This window comes from Cherax quadricarinatus, chromosome 22 (assembly GCF_038502225.1).
Source record: "Cherax quadricarinatus isolate ZL_2023a chromosome 22, ASM3850222v1, whole genome shotgun sequence".
NCBI classification, from domain to species: Eukaryota; Metazoa; Arthropoda; class Malacostraca; order Decapoda; family Parastacidae; genus Cherax; species Cherax quadricarinatus.
This window is the reverse complement of record NC_091313.1, coordinates 29118419-29140394: the sequence shown is the minus strand read 5'-3', so window position 1 is coordinate 29140394 and position 21976 is coordinate 29118419. Positions and strand designations below refer to the sequence as shown.

The window sequence follows — 21976 nt, the reverse complement described above, 5'->3', positions numbered from 1 at the left end:
CCTATCCATTAAGAGCAGCTCGGTCGCGTTCGTCAGTCAGGTTACAAACCCGGAAATTAAAAAAAACCATTAATTTAATACTGACAATTAAGAGGTAATATAGATATCGAGCTCAGAAGAATTAGATGCTGAATCCAACACATAATTATAATTGCGTGAATAAGTAAAAAAAATATTGGAATCGGAGATTTCTCTTCTTATTTGATTGGGAAAGGTCGTAAATGGTGCCAATAATCTGCTTTTTGCTCAACAGGTGCAGTGTAACCTGATCCACGTTTCTCCCGCACTTCTGTGCTGAATGGTTCACATGTGTTTAGAGCTTCGCGAACAAAAGTACGATACAGTTGTGTCCATTTAAAAAGACAGGTTAGCAAACGTGAGAAAGACTTTCGGTCCTGGACCCCTCGGACACCTCAGGGTCCTAGGACCGAAACTTTTTCTAATAAATTTATCCCGGTGTTTACTTTCGTGTATTTTTAAGCCACGTGTCAGCATCCATTACCGAGGTCTATACCAGGTTGTCCATGGAATCTGAAATCCACTTTTTAGTAGTAGGATATTAGATTTTAGTATTTTGTAAATTATATATATATATATATATATATATATATATATATATATATATATATATATATATATATATATATATATATATATATATATATATATATATATATATATATGTCGTGCCGAATAGGCAGAACTTGCGATCTTGGCATAAATAGCAGCGCTCATTTTCCCATATAGGACAAGCGAAAATTTGTGTATACAATAATTTCGCCAAAATCATTCTGAACCTAACGAAAAAAAATACATTTCACTGTGCTTGTTTAGTATTAAATTATTGTAAACAAATCTAAAATATATTTAGTTGGGTTAGGCTAAAATAAAATATTCTTGTTATAATAAGGTTAGGTAAGTTTTCTAAGATTCTTTTGTAGCAAAATTAAAATTTTTTACATTAACATTAATGAAAAAAATATATCTTTAAACGTATAAGAAAAAATTTTAGAAAGGACTTAATTTAAAATGAGTTCTTGCTAATTGACCAGTTTTACATATTCGGCACGACATACATATATATACACACACACACACACACATATATATATATATATATATATATATATATATATATATATATATATATATATATATATATATATATATATATATATATATATATATAATATATATATATATATATATATATATATATATATATATATACCCCGAAGTATAAAATGTAGGTGTCAGAACTTGGACATTTGTTTGTGTCGACATGTAATATTGTAAAGTTGCTACCTTGAACACTTTGAATAAAAATAACTTTTTCCACAATCATATTTTTTCAGTCGCCATATCATTGTATACTCGTCATGTTTGTGTCATATTTCATCTTTAAGTATATGTCATATTTTCTATTAATATTTGTGTACTTCAGAGCAGCTTGGGAATACATCATTTGCAATGAGCCTTGCAAAATTTGGTGCGTTTTCCTACGGTCGTAAAAGACCCATAGAATCTAAATCACTGAAGTCCTATGGGTGGATTTGAGCATTTGCAAATATTTGTGTATGTGTGTGTGTTAGACACAGAAGTTTTACCTTACATTGTTATTGACTTTAACGTAGAATAGCCTTATGGAAATGTCTCGTAATAAAGCTATTTATTAAAATTCTTAAAATTTATTTCTGGTCCGAATGAGTGTGGTGAGTCTGGCAGTAAGGGATGGGGGCGTGTCATAGCGGGCATGGATGGGGTGAGAAGTGCCACACACACACACTAGTGCCCCAGTCAGTGCCACTGGTGCAGGAGACGGTAGAGTGCTTCCCATCTACCGCTCCCCTCCTGACTAGCAAGTGAGCAGTGCTGTGATGTGTGCTAAACTACGACGAATTGCAAGGAAAAAGAAACACATTTGTAGAGCACGTTTTTTGTGACAACGTTTCGCCCTGTGTAGAAATGCTGTCAAAATAAAAGCTTGCTCTTCACCTGTGTACTTTCTTATGTTTTACTGTCGGCAGAACGCCTTTGTATTAAGCACTGGTAGTGGCGAAAATTGCGCATTTGGAATGTGTCGTTCTCCCTCGTTATTGAAGGTCCTCTACCTTGATAGCTGCATAGATATTGCAGGATTTGTACCAGCTAAACAGATACGTTGCAACGTAATAATAAACTAGCTGAGAAGGTAAGTCAGTGATTGGAGGTAAACAAGCTGAGAAGGCGTCTGAAATGTGGGTAACGCCAGCTGAGAAAGTAAGCCTGTGACTGGATCAGAGGTAATACCAACTGAGAATGTAAATCAGTGACCGAGAGTGTAAATCAGTGACTGAAGTAACATCAGCTGACAAGGCAAGTCTGAATAAGCAAGTCAGTTGAGCAGGTAAATCACAGCACAAAAGACTGACAAGATGATGGTCGAGGCAAAATGTGTATTTGAGAAGCTGGATAACTTTCTTCAAGAAGTTTGCCTGACTACCTAGACTCAGAGGAAAGACTCAATAATTCATGGCTAGATTCTTGTAATTTTAGATCTGATCTTCCTGTCATTATTGTTGTGCTTGAGAAAAGTTTACCTCCACGTAAAAGTTCAAAGAAACAAAAATATTATTGTTAAAATATAAGGAAAACAAGTATTTTTAGTCAGGCTTGATAAATAAAGTAATATTATAAAGCTTGTTGCTTGAAAAAGTTCTAGGTTATTAGTGGTTATTCAATTCTATTTCGACAGTGTACGGTAGACAATAGTGACTAGAAGACACACTTCAGAATAACAAGCTTGACTTGGACAACATATCGCTTTGTGTAGAGTTTTATCAAGTAATGAAAAAGCTCTACACAGAGCGAAACGTTGCCCAAGTTAAAGCTTGCTCATCACTGAGTATCTTGTCGTTTTTATTGTCAGCAGTACGAGAAATGCATTCAACCACTGGCTCCCCAAGTCTGGTCAGAATTATCATAACTTAAGTATATTTCTTGTATAATACTGTGATACTTTCTGGCCTTGAAACCCACTCAGATACACCCAGAAAACATGTGCACTTCACTACAAATAAATGTCGTGCCAAATTCCTAATGTTTAGACATTTAATAGCAAAATGTAGTGTTGACATTTTTATTGTGGCGGGCGGCGCCGGTGCCACTCCCACGCGACAATGTGCTCGAGTCACTCCAGACTAATTCTTACTTGGGGAAGCTCTTCAAGAATGTGTTAATGTTGTTGTTTATGCCCTACAAGCACCAGCATCTGAAGGCACAGATGGTGTTCTGCGAGTTTCTTTCAAATTTACAGAATCTCAGAAACCATCTCTTGGTTTTAAACTCGCACGCAGAGTTCCTTTGAAATTTGGCTGGAACTTCTATGTGTTCTAATTCAGATATTTCAGAAATCACATCAAGAGTGCAAAAAGATTTTTCTTATTGTCTGATTTTCAAGGTCGGTATCTCCTCTCGACCAGACTTAAGAGAGAGACGCATGCATAGTGTTTTTTTTTTTTTCCTTTTTCTTTTAACCAGTGAGCAGTGAACATTTATATCAGTGAGCGTTCGGACCGTCATATGTGTCTGCTTTAAAGTTCCTCATTTCTAGTTAATCTTCGAATCCTTAGGTATTTTGGGGGATTTATTAGGATAAATAGTTTTTTTCTTGATTTCGGTGAAGAGAGAGAGAGAGAGAGAGAGAGAGAGAGAGAGAGAGAGAGAGAGAGAGAGAGAGAGAGAGAGAGAGAGAGAGAGAGAGACAGACAGACAGACAGACAGACAGACAGACAGACAGAGACAGAGACAAACCGATAGAGACATAGACAGAGAGAGAGAGAGAGAGAGGCATATACATAGGCAGATACAGAAACAGCAGTAACAAGAAAATCAGTAACAACAGCAACAATACCATCATAATCAAGATCATTATTATTAATATTATTTATTTATGCTTGCTTCTCTCTCTCTCTCTCTCTCTCTCTCTCTCTCTCTCTCTCTCTCTCTATATATATATATATATATATATATATATATATATATATATATATATATATATATATATATACATATATATATATATATATATATATACATATATATATATATATATATATATATATATATATATATATGTATATATATATATATATATATATATGTATATATATATATATATTTATACATATATATTCATATATATATATATACATATATATATATATATATATATATATATATATATATATATATATATATATATATATATATATATATATATATATATATATATATATATATATATATATATATATATATATATATATATATATATATATATATATATATATATACAGAGAGAGAGAGAGAAAGAGAGAGAAGCAAGCAAAAATAAATAATATTAATAATAATGATCTTGATTATGATGGTATTGTTGCTTGACAGATATTGCAATGAGCTGAGAAAAGGGGTGAAGCAGTGAAAAGGAAAGAGGTAGGGCAGGAGTGAATAATGGGTGGGGCCTGAAGATGGAATGGGGATGGAGCTGGGGAAGAAAACGGGTAGGGCTGAGGGAGTTCTTAAGAGTAAGTGATGGAAGGGAATAGGAAGGGTAGGTGGTAGGTGGCTGGTGTTATGGTGTGGGGGGAGGGTATATTGTTCACAATTACCAGGGTGGGATGACCAAGGTCGACGGCAGCCTCCCTGGCCAGCTGTTACAACTGCTTCTGTTCCTGTTTCTTCTGCTGATGCTGCTGCTGCTACTTCTGGTGTTGTTACTAGTGGATGTGGTAGTAGTGGTAGTGGTAGTGTTTATACTGATGGTGCTGTTGCTATTAGAGCACGTGGCAGTGGCGGTGGTGATGGTGGTGAGTCTAGTAGTGGTGGTAGTTTTAATGATGTTTATGGTGGTGGTGGCATTATTAGTGTTGCTTGTGTTGGTGGTGGTTGTGATTGTGGTGGGGTAGTTGTGGTTGTGGTTGTGGTGTTGGTGGTGGTGGTGCTTCCATCTCCCGACACGCACCTACCTATTAAATTTAATGCTCCGAGTGCTGAGTTTACTGGGTAGCACCTCTGATCCTGTGAGTGAATATGCCTAATATAGGTCAGATACCGACAAATATATAATTGAGACACATATACAGTACTAAAACGTTTATAATAGAAACGTATCGCTCATCAGAACGTTTTTCAATCTAATTGACAAGGTTCCCAGTGAACAAATTCTCTTTTCCATAATTTATGTCCTATGTTGCACGTGCGTTTAATTTATGTACTCACCTAATTGTGGTTGCAGGGGTCAAGTCATAGCTCCTGGCCCCGCCTCTTCACTGGTCACTACTAGTTTATGTCTTATACTTGAGTTGCACGTTTGTCTAATTTATGTTCTATGCTAGTGTTGCACTTGCGTCTAATTTAAAAACCACAGTAGAATTGATAAGACTTTGACGGTATCAATATCAACTTCATTTTGGGATGTTTCAACATACAAGTACCATTATTTTTTGCAGTGGTGATAAGACAGCACCGGAGGAACTTACCCCACATATAGATTTATATCTCTTACATTTAACTCTATTTTCAATTCAATAAATAAATAATAAGAAATAAATAATATCAAATAAGTGGAAACTCAGATTAAATGAATAAGAATATCAACGTACAAGAGACATTAATTTGTTAATATAACCGTAAAACACAGGTTATAGACACCCAAAGAACTGGCTCAAAGTTAACTTTAATCCCGATTAATGGGATGAAATATTTTTTGACTGGCCGCATTAATTAACACTAGTGCAGTCTATAGCTTTGAAATCCACATAACCAATCAACTATAAGGCAGTTTGTATATATTCCGATCAGTATAATAGTCTTGAATGCGCTGAGAGGAAGGGCGACTAAACATTTAGAGGGGCGTATATCTCCATATGTTTACACTAAGAGTTTATTTCAATCCCTGCATAAGAGATTAGAATATCCTTGACAGACTACATGCATTCTTAACCATAGAACAGTCAGTAGGCTTCAAACCCGATTAATCAGCTGAGGAACGTCGACATGATATCTCAATGTATATTTTAGGGATTATAATTGAGAGGATTGATAGAGAAACACAAGGTCATTTAATTTGCCCCAAAAAAAAAAACGAAAATATTCTGTTCCTAAACAGCACTTCAAAGAAATTAAATGGAATAGATTATTACAATAGACAGAAAATTCTCTGCCTTTACACGTGCTTGTGCCTCCTCATTTTCACTTCTCTCCTATATGAATGCCTTCCTCATATACTTTGAAAATAATCTTTATTGAATGCTTCCTGCCAGTGTGCCACCTGCATTCTTTTATTTATTTGATGATTTTTGTTTTTTCTTTTCTTTTTATATCCCATCACTTCCTGTCCTGGAGCGCCACAAGTCTCCTCTCAGTAAATCCCTTGAAAATGTCGGGTCAGTGTGTTGTTTTCCCATATCCAGGAGCACAAGTCTCGTGTTCCAGTTGTGTCATCTCTTCCTGCCATGCGCACCGGCCCATGAGAGTTTTTAGAATGTTTAACAATTCTCGAACAAGCAAAATTATTTACAGACATTATCTCAGACCAGAGTAAGACCCGAGTCTGCCTACCTGGGCGCTCATACTGATGTGGGGTCTGGCTGTATGGTACAGCGCCGTGGAACTATGTATTTTGATGCAGAGTGCGTAGGTTCGAGTCCTACTCTGACCTGAGACAATGTTTGTGTGTGTGTGTGTAGAGCTCCTCACGGACACACCTACCTGGGATCTTCTCTACTCCTCTGTACTATTGAAAGCTGTTGAAATAGTGTTACCTTCAACACGAAAAGCCTAGAGCTATCATTCCCCCTGTGGTTGTTTTGTGCATACATACTATTTAGGATTTGTGAAAAATTAGATTTCAACTTAAAATATTGATTACTTTGCATAGTTATCAACTATTTGGTAAAATTTCAATCCGGAAATAAGCAAACAGTGTCAAATCTAAAGCAAAGATTGAAAATACTGTTTAAATTAACAAAAGTTTAGAACAGACTCTAAAATCAAAATAAGTATCACCTAAAAAGTGAAATCAAACTTAAAGTTTGTGAAAAAACATGCCTATTTTTTAATGAGTTGAGGTGAAACAGCTGTTAGTTTGTAACGTGAACTGAACGACGTGTTGAGTAAGATGGTACATGGTGGCAGGATGAGCACTCGGCGACAGCTGTCGTGGAGAGCGAGACAGGGCGGTCAGCGGCTGCGGGAGGGTGGAAGGATGGCTGCTCTAACCTGCTGGGCAGACTTTGTCACCCCACTACTCGTGCCTCTCAAGATCACCTTCTTCATCATCATGGGAGGTGAGTCTTATTGTATGTTATCATTATTATTAATAAATTATTATTAATAAATTATTATTTTTCTTTTCAACAAGTTGGTCGTCTCCCACCGAGGCAGGGTGACCCAAAAAAGAAAGAAAATCCCCAAAACGAAAATGCTTTCATCATCATTCAACACTTTCACCACACTCACACATAATCACTGTTTTTGCAGAGGTGCTCAGAATATAACAGTTTAGAAGCATATACGTATAAAGATACAGTATTATTATTACACAGTATTATTATTATACAGTATTATTATTATTATTAAATTATTATTACATTATTATTTTTATTATTATTATTATTATTACTCAATTATTATTACATTATTATTATCATTACAGTCATTATTATCATATTAATAATATTAATTACGGTTCCGAGAACGGCTCGCTCCATGATACGTTACTGAACCATCAAAATCAACCTGTCACAGGACCTTAACCACTGTTTCTCCCCACAGCGACCCAGTGCGTGGCTCCCTTCACCACCCTACTCCTGAGGGCCTTGGGACTGACAGTACAGGAGACTGGCTTTGTCTACACTATCGGGCCCATTATCCCCGTGTTTGCACCCCTTCTCGCCGGCATTATAGCTGACAAGATCGGTAACTTCAGAGTGAGTCTGGCTACATACTTAAATAATAAATTGTCTTGTGAACCGAAGTAATACGCGTATTCCATACTAAATTTAAGATAATTTAAGGTGTTATTTACTTGTGGGTCTTTCATTGCAAGAGGAAGGGATGGCTCGAACCTCTGGCCACTAATCGAGGTCTGGTTCTTGACCAATAAATCTATTGATGATAACCAAAGGTAAACAGGAACATGAAATTACACTCTGATTGGGATAAAAGCGGTAAAGATAGTATACTATATATATACTTTTCACAAATGGTCAGGAAGATAGCCAAACTAAGAAATAGTGTGTGCTAGAGCTACTAGGAAACGCTAACATGTTAATGTTAACTTGTTGAGATTAAAAAATGGGACACAACAATAGAATTACTCTCGTAACTAACTACACACACACACACACACACACACACACACACACACACACACACACACACACACACACACACACACACACACACACACACACACGGGAAATCAACCTGACGACACTGGAGGACAGGAGAGATAGGGGGGACATGATAACGACATACAAAATACTGAAAGGAATTGACAAGGTGGACAAAGACAGGATGTTCCAGAGATTGGACACAGTAACAAGGGGACACAGTTGGAAGTTGAAGACACAGATGAATCACAGGGATGTTAGGAAGTATTTCTTCAGCCACAGAGTAGTCAGTAAGTGGAATAGTTTGGGAAGCGATGTAGTGGAGGCAGGATCCATACATAGCTTTAAGCAGAGGTATGATAAAGCTCACGGCTCAGGGAGAGTGATCTAGTAGCGATCAGTGAAGAGGCGGGGCCAGGAGCTCGGACTCGACCCCTGCAACCTCAACTAGATGAGTACAACCAGGTGAGTACACACACACACACACACACACACACACACACACACACACACACTCACACACCAGGAGCCAGGAGCTTGGACTCGACCCCTGCAACCTCAACTAGGCGAGTACACACACACACACACACACACACACACACACACCAGGAGCCAGGAGCTTGGACTCGACCCCTGCAACCTCAACTAGGCGAGTACCCACACACAAACACACACACACACACACACACACACACACACACACACACACACACACACACAAACACACACACACACACACATCGTTCTTTGACCTCGTTCAGTCATGTAAAGATTTAATGTTATATTTTTAAGCTATTTCTTATCAATGTATCAAAGAAGAACATGTATACTTACTCTCTGTCAATAACATTTAGTAATACTTTTAGAGTTCTTGCTTTAAAAATTAGTAATTTAATTTTACATAATTTAGTTAATATTATTTGTGCTTCTTAGGAAACTTTTAGTTACACTGTGTGGGCTAATTAACAGATAAATTAAATATAAAAATATATTAGTAATTAAAACGTGTTGTATACATTTTAAACGTAGCTAGAAGAAAGTTGCTTATTTATAGTGCTGAGCCACAATATATTCAAGAGAAACTCCCTTTGTAATTACTACACTCCCTGAGTGTAGTAATTACGATTTGTTCACAAATATTTAATAATTGTCGTTATAGGATTGCAAGCTAAATAATTATCAAACTGTTTAATTAGAAGAATCATGGCCAAACACTTACCTGTCAGGATATCGAGCCAACAAGTAATATGTATACATATAAACTTGCCTTTCTTTCCATCCGCCTCCCGATCTGTGCTCCCTCTTGATCATCCTGATCTGCTCCATCTTCTCAAGGTACCCAGACAACCCCTCTTTAGCCCTCTACATTGTAGCTTTGATAACTTACTGCATCTTATAATTTCTATGTTTCGTTTTTTCTACGTAATATTCAACCACACATCTCCCTCAAACGTGAGGACACTTGTGTTCCGGGTTTTTCGTATGCTATTTAGGTAATTCTAACGATACCTCTTTTTCAGTGTATTCTGGTGTTTTCTGTGGCCCTGAGTGGCTTCATATCCCTGGCCTACCTGGCTATCCCTCCAGCTCGCACCTCACCTAACTACTCAAACAAAGTCTCCTTCAGCCTCAGTTGCGACCCAGGGTTCGTCCTCACTCCAAGCTCACTCAAGCAGGATAAGGACAAGTGCGTTTTCTTCAACAAAACCGTGACGCTTTCCTCGGTGGAAGCTAAAGAATGTGGGTACTTGTGTAAGCAAGCAGCAGTCGAATATCCCGCGAAACTGCTCAAAGAAGTCAAGAAAGTAAAGTTGGTGCAGGCAGTCAATCCTCTTTTATATCACATGTGTAAAATCCAAAACAGTAAAGACAACATGCCGGTGACACAAAAGTGCTTCAGGAAGAACCTCAACAAGTCTCTGAGTCACGAGAACATGCCTAAATCCTTTATGATTCACAATTTACGTCTTCCCTTGTCAGAAATCGATCGCACTCAACTGAAGATTCCGGTCGCAAACTTTACTATGTCCGCCGAAGAGCTCCGTAGCTTCGAGTGCCTGAAAGGTCGTGTACCCAAGAAGATTTCCGTTCCCAAGATCACCATGGAAGAGGATTCTCCAGATTTTACAGAAACAGCTGCGTCTGTTGAGTGTCATTTCCACTGTCAAGCGACCATCTCCCATAACCTGACTTGCGAGGATCGACCACACAGCATAGTGCACAATGTGGCTCTGAGCTTCTGGCTCTTTGTCACGGCAAACGTACTGAGCAAACTCTTCATCGGGCTTACATATACGCTCTTTGAGGTGGCAGTAGTGGCTATCCTCAAGGAGTACGGCTATGACTACGGACTCCAGAGGATCTATGGCTCCATCGGTGGCATGGTCTTCGCACCACTGTCTGGCTTCTTCATCGACCACTTTGGAAAAGGAGGCCACTACCAAGATTATTAGTAAGCACCACATTATTTAGCATCATATTATTATATATTAGTGTGAAGAGCTTAATCCATGTGGATCACTTGTCTCAAGGAAGTGTAAAGGCTCGATCCACTGTCCACCAAAAGGAAACAGACGTGCTACTCATGTAGATGGGTTCCCAAATTTGTGTTACTTGTATTATATGTAATAAGTGGTATAAATTAATAGCAGCTATTATAGATTGCTAGCATTATTGTGGATTATTAATGTTCTACACTATTAGTGTCATTGATAATTATAGTAAGACATTACATAAGATGATAAGTAAGTGTTATAGATTTTTTAGAGTTATACATTATTTATGTTTATGATTATTAATGTTATAAATCATTTATTCTATAGACTATTAATGTTAGAGAATATTGTTATTATTATTAGCCTACAGATTATTAATTTTAGGACTTTTTTCAGATTATAATAATAATAATATTGAAAGTTAAGATACATGTGCAACATCTGGATATTTTTATTGTAGACGTTTCGCCATCCAGTGGCTTTATCAATATAGATTCTAGGACATAATTAGAAGACAGTAGAACTATATTCAAAAGATGAGGTAATCAGTCCCTCAACCTTGGAGTTAGTGTTCACAGCATCGTGGTGGAGGAGAATCTGGAGCAAAGGTAAGGAGACTGGCGGTTATATAGGCATCAGTGGATAGGGACGTGTAGCAGACGAGGGCATAGTCACTGGTAGACGGGATTCCCCACTGGAAGTAGGTCGTACCCAAATGGATGGGTTGAAATACCGGTATTTTATACCTTTATTGCACATTACAATAATAACTCAGATTATTAATTAGATTTATAGATTAATAGTGTGGTAGATTATACTGTCTAAGTCGCAGAAATCTGATAATGGTACATATACACGATAGTCTACATTAGCACATAATTTTAATTTAGTATGAGTATTTATAGAGCAGGAACTAATGTTTTCAAATGTTTACAAATTGGTCACTAATGTTTATATACTTAGAGGAATATTGGACAATCACCAATATTCATAGGCTCAAATGTGTGCCTATTAGTTACTAGGGCTAATGCTCTCAGATATTTAAAGGCCATCCTCTTATGATGTTTATTCGTTTTAATTCTGTTGACTGAAAAATACTGGGCAAGATTTATTCAATTTTCACCAATAAAAAAATGTTCTTTCTTGAAGACGTTCTAAATTTGGTGTTTTTCTTCTGTGGCCAGTGTGATGTTCATCTTCTACTGTTGCCTGAAGGTGTTGTGTGCCTTCCTGCTGATGAAGGTTGACTTGCGATTCAAGGTCCCCGCCAGGAGCCTCTGCGAGAATATGGGAAACCTCTTAAGGAACCTGGAGGTGCTTCTGTTGCTCTGTGTTGTCTTCATCTCAGGTGAGAGAAGTATGTGTGTGTGTGTTCTCTTGTAATGTGTAGCCCATTCCTGGGGTTCCCACCTACACGACCTGTTTCCAGGCCAGGCCTTGGGGGGTTGATGCCCTGATCAATCAGGCCGTTGGTGCTCGCCGCACGCACTAAGTTATACCTTTCTTGTTAATACGGGAAGCCTTTCTAGGAGCGTATATTTGTTTTTATCTCACGATGCGAACGGAGGAGCGAGCCTCTACTATTTCTTAAGCTGAATGACCCACATGGATTTAGCGCTTCTCATGAAAAATAAATTAATTATAATTTCATTTGAAGTGGACAAAAGTCAATTTTTTTTTTTTGCCAATAGTTGACGAAATCAGATTTGAATTAAGGAAAGGTAGGGTAACCCCAGATCCTTGAATCAAGACCCAGCACCAACATCAACGATCTTGATACCGATGAAAGGGGCAAGAAAAGAACAAACTCCTTAAAATTCTCAACATCACCCCTTGTAGGGTTTCTAGTATTAGTAATGATAGTTACTGAGTATTCACAGTAGATGACATCGGTATTATCCAAAAAATGTTTCTGTTACTAGTATTTCCTTGTACTACCATCATCCGTTACGGCTTTATCAAGCCGTAACGGCTTGATAAAGCTCCTGGAGAGCGAACCCTTACCACAATAAATTGTCACATTAGTTACACTTGAGTCCTTTTACTTAACATATTGTCGGTAATTCTACCAACATTAATACAATTATAAATGTTCCCTTAATGTGCATTACCATAAACTTTCCAACATTGTACACTACCATAAATTCTTCTGTATTTTGTGGGTAAAATCTTAATATTCAACATTTAAAAAAAGGAGAAATGTCTCCATTATAATAATTAAACACACTGGGGCCATCGTGGTGGCCATCGTGGTGGCCATCGTGGTGGCCATCGTGGTGGCCATGACGCTCTATTTTATGAGCAAAATAATATTTCAAGGACGCGAGGGACTTTCGTGAGTGATATGACCAAGTCCTAGTCACGCAATAATCATATATGTAATTCAGGTTTCTGAGTGCATTCCTAGGCTCTGGTCCCTCATGCTGGTGGGTCTCTTGTTTAACGTTGCTTGTTGGAAATATTGCGCAGGGTAAACAATCACTTTAGAGGAAGTCACACAAACAATGCCTTTCAGCGGTATGCAAACAAATCTTCATTCAGTACTTGAAAACCGTGACGATGATTGTTCTTAACCGACTGAAAAGTCTTTTTAAGTTAATGTTGGTGAGGGGATTCTTAATTAATTTTTTTTTCTACCTTTCCTTTTTTGGATCGAACCTGGTTGCCTTCTATTTCCCAGTCGCTTTTCAGTCCATTCTGCTTTAGCGTTTTCCCCATGAATATCATGATCATCACCCTAGATACGTTAGTTAGTTTAATAGTTTTATTATGTAACTCTTAAACAAAATGTAGGCGGTAGTCAAAAGGTTGGACAGGTACATAATGGGTCCAGGTAATGAGCCGCAAAGTTTTGATTGCTAAGCATTATAGTAGTACTGAACTATTTACAAATTAATGATCATGTAACTGTCTTAATGAATTGTTTGCACAGACATGAATGGTTAACAAAACATTATCCCAACTCTGGGTTTATTTGCGAATTGAAATTTTAGGCCCCGTGGCCCTACTGACCGCTTCTCCCTCACTCAGGAATGTGCTACGGCTTCATTGAGAACTTCCTGCCGTGGCACCTGCATGATCTAGGAGCCACCAACTGGTTCATCGGCTGCCTCACCACCATCGCCTCCGTCGCTGCACTGCCCTTCCTGGCCTGCTCCGGCGCTATCTGCAAGAAGTTCGGCAATTTCCAAGCCATTGCCTTCGGCCTCGTCTGCTATTCAATCCGCTGTATCGGTGGGTAATTGACGATGCTGGTATTGTTATATGTTATGTGAAAGGGGTAGGAAAGTGTTGGAGGCTCGACCCTCTGTTCGCTAATCGGTGGGTATGGGGATATTGAATTTTGGATGGATTTCTGAGCTGTAATGACATTGTTAGGGTGAGTGATGGTGAGAGTTTTTCTTCTTTTTTGAGTTACCAAACCTTGGTGGAAAGCAGACAGTGTGTTTATAATAAAATAATAATAGCAATTATAATAATATTATTATTATTGTTGTTGTTGTTGATGTTGTTGTTGTTGATGTTGTTGTTGTTGATGTTGTTGTTGTTGTATTCATGTGGATGTCCTAAACCGCAACATTCGGGTTTGATCAAAGGAGGGAGAGAGTACCTAAATTTCACTGCAAAAAGATCTCTTACCAACATCTCTGGATGAAAGTACTGTATGCAAAAGTACGTAAAAGACTTGAAATCTATAACAAAACAACTGGTTAGCTAATTTAAAGCTTTTGATTAATTAGAGTCAGGCTTTACTGTATTAATCTAAAATAATTCCCTCTCTTAAGCAAATATAGAACAAATAAAATAAACCAGTTTGATATTTACCAGCTCAGCCGGACTGAAGGATCTGAATGTTATTCGGACTCAGTGAAAAGTAACCTGGACTAGGTGATAAAAGTTGAAAATTGGAAAAAACGTTATAGAAAGCCGACAATTTTAGTTTCACTCACATTTTGTGCAAGATTCACATAGCCTCTCTTCCCAAATCGCCACAAACAAAATATATAAAATAAAAAAAATGGTCATTACATACTAACAAGATATATGCTCATTTGAAATTTACATTATCCACATAACTCCTACACATGAATTAAAAACAAATCATAATAATGATAAAACAACTCCATTTAAAACATTAGTAAACATAAACACTAAAAAAAATGCTAAACAAAAAGACTCACACTGGAAGCCAGCTTAAGTAAGCATTTGAGTGACATTACGTAGCAAAAACTATATTCTTCCTCTCCCTCCCCTTCTCCCTCTCCCCATCCCCCTCCTCTCCCCGAGCAATCAGGACCACTTGAGAATACCAGTGTGGCGGGCCAGCGAGAGGAGTGTCCTCACCAACTACTTCTGTACCAGCTTCCTACTCCTCCCATCATCACATCCATCTCTTGCCAGGGCCACACCCATCCTTCTGCATGACATGTAAACGTCCTTATATTCACATGAATGTTAAATTCATGATCTTTGATACATTGTGCCATTGTATTCATGTTTGTGTTTTTTCTGTAAATGTATTTTGTTTATTAATAAATGTTCACATAGAATATAAAACATATAGGGGTGAAAGGAGAAGAAAATATTCAAACAGCTCATCTCTGAGGATGAGCGTCCCCATTCCAGCTATAGAGGTGGTACTTCCCTATATATTAAATATATATATATATATATATATATATATATATATATATATATATATATATATATATATATATATATATATATATATATATATATATATATATATATATATAATTTCATAAGTCGATCTTGGTTATTCAGTTAAATTTCAGAGGTGGAAGAAAATTTGTGGAGGAAACCGAACGAGGACACTGTAAATATGGGAACCTGACAGAACTTTTTTTTTGTGGATGTTGAAGAAAAATAGAATTTTTAACATAACTTTATAACCCTGGAAGCAGGAGAGCTACCAGTCATGAGGAAAACTGTAAACGCAAGGAATGCAAATATATGTATAATTATCTTATAGTAATCGCATAGTCTACAAGCATCTCTATAATTTGGACCAGTATCCATAATGTGCATACCTTTCGATGTGTTGAAGAAAATACTAAGTAAATTAATAAGAATTTGCTTGGATAGGATAAGTTTCTTCATGCAACACAAATTGGTTTTCATAGAGGGAAAAAAAATCTTCTTTTGAGGACCTAATTGAGTTTTATGACAGGATGACGGGTTTCAGGGAAGAACGTGGCGGGAAGGTGCATTGCATATTCATGGACTTCCTTAAAGGACTTTTTGCACAGTGCCTCACAAAAAGGTGGTTTACAAGATAGAAAACACAAACTGGTGTGTCTGGGAGGTTGGAACACTGAACAACAGTGTCTACATGTTCATGATAATAAAGATGGATACTGAAGAGTCACACTGAGTCATATCAACCGGGATGGAAACATCGTAAATGAGAATACGACCTGGAGACTGATGAGGCAGGAAATATTTTGTCTGAGGCACACAGAAATAAGGTGATTTCGGTAGCACTGGCGAGGCTGGTGACAATAGGAACATCCCTCAAGAGTCATAATCGGGAATCCTTCAAAATTTTATACGCCTTACGTGTAAAATTAATTTCGAAATATTCAGCACTAGAATGACCGTCTTGTATAAAAAAAAAAATTAGCAAGTCCAGAGGATTACCACCAATTTGATCCCTGAAACAGGGAAATCGAGCTATACTGATAGGCACAAAGAGATAACTTACACAGCGATGGATGACAGCATAGTGGAAGAGAACATAATCCCAACATGCAAGATACTCAGTTTAAGTGAACAGAAGCTGCTGGTAAGTGACTGGACAAAGACGAGGGAACACAAAAAATGAGCACCCAATTGACTAGAGACATGTAGGAAGAAAATCTTCAGCTTGAAGGTAGTGACTACGTGGGAGCCACTGATGGAATGTATTGAACTGTATTGCATTTTGTTTTCTTAAGGTGATAAAACCGTGTGAGTCATTCAGTCCAAAGACTGCTGGATACTCGATTCTCCGTTCGCTAATCGCGGCTAGGTCTCTGACCACTCAGGCTATTGATGATCGCCACCAGATATTTGTTAATACCCAATAGGGAATGAAGAAGATTTGACTAACTCCAAATAAGACTTCAAAAGTAAATATGATAAAATGCATGAAGTTAATAGTCGTCATATCAGCCAACTGTTTGTTAAGAGGACCGACTCAGGACATTGAGGTTGGACCCAGGATATAAAGGCAGAGGCCAAAAGACAGAGCTCATCTTACGTAATCTCATAAAGGGAAAAACACACCCAGAAACACAAACACGCAATCAAAAGCGCTCACACACACACACACACACCAGCCCACTTTAAACTTTCATTTGACGCTATCCTGTTGCTGGGTCATGACCTTCGCAGGATGAGCATATATATCCTCTCATTAAAATAAACATGTCCTTAACTATGGCGGAGCCAGTGCCACCAGCCAACCAAAGAGCGCAGCTACACCTGTTTGTGGAGAGCAAGTCACATTTGTTGACAGGGACACAGACTTGCAGACAGATGCATTGTTGGTCGAACCAACTTACAAATAAACTTGCATACTCATAGATAAATACATACTTTGCCTGAGAGAGTGAATACTTACAGACAAACATTATTCACAGTTTCAAGGCAGGTATGATAATTCTCAAGAAAATTCGGGAACACAACGAAAAACCTTAAAATGTGCACCTAAGCACCAAGGATTCACCCTCTACAAAAAAAATCAATAAATATATATATGTGAGTACATATAAACTATCACAAGCACAAGAGCTTTCAAAAGTTATCTATACATGGCCAAGCAAGATGTCAGCTTACTTACAGTCAGGAAAGAAAGCAAGAGAAAGAGGAATAAAGTATACACCAGAGGATAGCTTTGATTTAGCCATCATTAAAAGCTTATGAACAGTTATTTACACTATATACAGTGAGTATAAACTAATACCATAATATAAGTAAATACCATAATATGAGTAAAGAGAGAGAGAGAGCATAAGTATGAGGACTCTCAATTCTACAATTTCAATCATCCATACATAAGGCAGATTCAAGTATGGTGTTAATCAGCTCGAGACTCTTTAGGGTCTGAAGGTCCAGGTCATCCCCTACTTGGGAGATACCTTACCCTGAGATCCCCTCCGTCTCCCTTAACAAGCAGAAATTTCAGTACAGCTGTCAGTCACCCAGTTCTCCAGTAGTGCAGTTACTAAGAAAAAGCAATGAAGTATAGTGATTTAAAACTGGCTTATAATGACATACAGGAATGTGATTACAAGTGATGCACGTTGATTACAAAGATTCATAATCACATACAAACGCACATACTCGCAAAATCACAGTCATAAAGGTAAATCGCAGGCAAGAGTACATTATCACGTGAATCGCTCAAATTCAGATAAAAGCAAATGCTGGCATTAAAACGCACATACAGACAAACGAACATATTCATTTTTACCAATAATAACAATAATAATAATAATAATATCATTATTTTTATTATTATTCCTTTTCTACGGCAGGTTACTCTCTCATCCAAGACTACTACTGGTGCGCGCCCTTTGAGGTGCTGGAAGGCGTCACCACAGGTCTCCTTGTGACTGCAGCCATCATCTATGGATCCCAGTTAGCCTCCAAGACAAACGTGGCCACGCTGCAGGGAATCCTGGCTACCCTGCACTATGGTCTGGGTGAGTGAAAACCTCCTAACCTGTGTCGAGGATTAACGAGTGATTTGGATATACTACTTCTATTACGTAGCAGTAAATAGATATGTGGGAATTGGTCAAGGTTAGTAATCTGCAAAAGTAAAGGGCCATCTTCGTCTAAAAATGCTGTTTCCAATGAATTTAGCTACAAAAATAGAGCCAAGTACTTATATGAACTTCAAACTGTTCATAATTGCTCAAACATTTCAAGTTGTATTGTCGATATATTAATGTAAAACTTTTAAAATTATTCTTCAAATTTTGCTTTATTTTGCTAATGGTGTTAAGATAAAAGCTCATTTGACGGCTTATACATGTATGTGTAAATTAACAGAGATCCTAGTGGAAATAAGTCTGAGTTTATTGGGTTATCCTTTATCCTGTTCCCAAATAAATAAGATAAAATATTGCATGTGCTTATTATATCTATGTGCCTTCAAGAATATTATATAAAAATTTATATGCTCTGTACCAAAAGCCTCAGTCACGACTTATTTCCTCAGAGATCATTATTATGTCGCGCTGAATAGGTAAAACTTGCGATTTTGGCTTAAATAGCAACGCTCTTCTTGCCGAATAAGGCAAATGAAAATTTGTGTATGCAGTAATTTCGCAAAAATCATTCTGAACCTAACGAAAAAATATATTTCATTGTGTTTATTATTAAATTATTGTAAACTCATTTAAAATATATTTAGTTGGATTAGGCTAAATTAAAATGCGCTTGTTATAATATGTTAGGTAAGTTTTCTAAGGTTCTTTTGGTACAAAATTATAAATTTTTACATTAACATAAATGAAAAAGACATATCTTTAAACGTATAAGAGAAAATTTTAGGGCTTAATTTTAGATGAGTTCTTGCTAAATGACCAATTTTACCTATTCCTTTACCTTTGCAGGCAAAAGCATTGGCAGTTTGCTTGGAGGATACCTCATGTCAAAACTCAAGGCTCCTTTTACTTTTCAAATCTTCAGTGGAATCTCTCTAGTATCTGCTTTCTGCTACTACTTAATCGGGAAGTTGCTCATCATGCCTAAGCACGCTCGAGCCTTAAAACGCCGACAGGAAATCATGGCTATGCCTATTGAGACTATATCTCGCAAGGAACACAAAAAAATGAGCACTCTTAAGAGGAAAGAAGAGACCAAGAGATCCGACAAAGCCAAGGAGAATGAACAAAAAGGACAGCCACCGTTGCCCGTTACAGAGAACGCCGAAGTTCACATGGGAGAAAACGGAGTTCTTGACGACACTCAGATGACAGACTTACCTCCAGACGATACCATGATATCCTTAGATGAGTCCTTTGTGGAAAATGAAGGGCAAAAGAAAGAGAAAAGTTAGTTCTAGTGCTTTCCACTGCTTGTGAAGTCATATTCATTGCGGAAAATGTTGTGGTCTAGTGTGTCTATTTTTAATTACTGTGAGTGTCTGGTAATAGTCTTAAGAATTACAGAAAAAAACGAAAATTGGTATGAAAGTTATTGTAAAAAATGAGTGAAAGAAACATTACATAATAATGTTGTGTTACCAATGAAAAACTGCAAAAAATAAAGAATATATCTTGAATAAAAATATTCTAAATATATATACCGTGAGGTGCCATGGAGTGCCATGATGCCAGTGAAAGGCTCTTGATTTAATGAATTTGAGACAGTCTTCTCTCCCATGGATTAATTCTACAGGTGCCGTCTATCGCATCCTTATTATAAGAAAAATTTCCTATAGTAATTTAAAAAAAAAATCTTAGGTACATCCACATTGTGTGGCTAAACTTAAGAAATATTTTACATTTAACAAGGTTAGAGAAAGAGTTAATGATATATATCTAACAGTCATCATGTAGGAGAATTTCTGTAACACTCAGGACGTTGTTCTTGACCTTCGTCACAGAAAGGTGTTCCTGTTCCGTGTGTTACACAAGGTCATACTCATGACATTCTCCAACGAACAGGATGGGGTCTTTTCCAACGAACAGGATGGGGTCTTTTCCAACGAACAGGATGGGGTCTTTTCCAATGAATTAGATGGGGTCTTTTCCAATGAATAGGATGGGGTCTTTTCCAACGAACAGGATGGAGTCTTTTCCAACGAACAGGATGGAGTCTTTTCCAACGAACAGGATGGAGTCTTTTCCACCGAACAGGATGGAGTCTTTTCCAACGAACAGGATGGGGTTCCACCAATAAAAAAAATATGGTGTTAATGTTACATTCCATCACACGATGGGATTTAGAATTTCATCCTATTTTTTTAATTAGTAAATGCAAACTAAATGTTGAAGAAAAGAGCAAAGTATCGAGAACGACGGGGAAAAATGTGTAAGATTCTCAACTGAGGATTATAGTGTGTTTACAATAGAAAATTTTTAAATGAAACGAATTTTAATATTAAACAGAGAGCTAAAATGTAGGAAGATTTAAAGCATGAACAAATTGTATTTATTCGACAGAAAAGACCCTAGGTTTTTTTAGGCTTAACTAGGCAATTTGGCTTATTTAGCACGATATATATATATATATATATATATATATATATATATATATATATATATATATATATATATATGTGTGTGTGTGTGTGTGTGTGAGTGTGTGTGTGTGTGTGTGTGTGTGTGTGTGTGTGTGTGTGTGTGTGTGTGTGTGTGTGTGTGTGTGTGTGTGTGTGTGTCGTGCCGAATAGGTAAAACTTGCGATTTTGGCTTAAATAGCAATGCTCTTCTTGCCGAATAAGGAAAGCGAAAATTTGTGTTTACACTAGTTTTGCAAATAAAAAAAAGCCAAATATCTTTCGACAAGAGCCTTTGACAACTAGTAACTAACATACACACGCACGCACGCACGCTCCACCTACGCATGCACAACACATGCAACCCACTGACACAGTTCCTCCATTGACCAGAAACGCCAAGTTTATTGGTCAACCACGAAAGCACTCAGTTGAGGTCTCCTGCCTCGCCTCTCACACACTGCCACCTTGCACGGCCAGAGCGCACCCAGAACTCAACACCGCGCTGTACGTTAAGAATCGTTAAAACAATAGGAAACATTCAATACCTCTATGGAAGGGAAAGCAATCAAGTAAGAGTAACTGAAACTCCTCCGAACAAGAACAACCCATTAGCATTAATTTACCCCTTGAAGAAATCACTCGTCTAATATACCAGGAAAATACTAATGAGAAAAAAAGATAGTAATCGTGCCTATGTGAGATGGACAAAGGAATGTGGTTGAATGGACAGGTATTTTGACAAGTGCTTCACAATCTTGGTGGTATAATGTGGGCCACAAGAGTCAGATTATCTGGTAATTTTCCTGGTAGTCATTGTGGGTTGTCGGCACGGTCATTCTCAGCCAGGTGAAGGAAGTGGCGGAGAA

At 37.4% G+C, this 21976-nt stretch overlaps 1 protein-coding gene across 7 annotated transcripts; it reads left to right on the top strand.

Annotated features, from left to right (window-relative positions):
- Nucleotides 1-1733: 1733 nt before the first annotated feature.
- On the top strand, nt 1734-20174 carry LOC128689723 (major facilitator superfamily domain-containing protein 6). Of its 7 annotated transcripts, none has more exons than XM_053778123.2 (8): nt 1734-1862; nt 7119-7328; nt 7816-7970; nt 9896-10827; nt 12055-12218; nt 13901-14104; nt 18412-18579; nt 19498-20174. In XM_053778123.2, exons 2-8 carry the CDS (start codon nt 7160-7162, stop codon nt 19941-19943), a joined length of 2238 nt encoding a protein of 745 aa, XP_053634098.2. In that variant the 5' UTR covers nt 1734-1862; nt 7119-7159; the 3' UTR covers nt 19944-20174. The 7 variants fall into 7 exon arrangements, with proteins under 7 accessions (XP_053634098.2, XP_053634094.2, XP_053634095.2 ...); XM_053778119.2 differs by having other exon boundaries at nt 1782-1862; nt 6920-7328; XM_053778120.2 differs by having other exon boundaries at nt 1790-1862; nt 6958-7328.
- Nucleotides 20175-21976: the final 1802 nt, after the last annotated feature.

Coding starts and splice junctions, on each gene's coding strand:
- LOC128689723 (XM_053778123.2), top strand. CDS start 7,160: ATGGTACATGGTGGCAGGATGAGCACTCGGCGACAGCTGTCGTGGAGA. Junction 7,329..7,815: donor CTTCTTCATCATCATGGGAG/GTGAGTCTTATT, acceptor TTCTCCCCACAG/CGACCCAGTGCGTGGCTCCC. Junction 7,971..9,895: donor ACAAGATCGGTAACTTCAGA/GTGAGTCTGGCT, acceptor CCTCTTTTTCAG/TGTATTCTGGTGTTTTCTGT.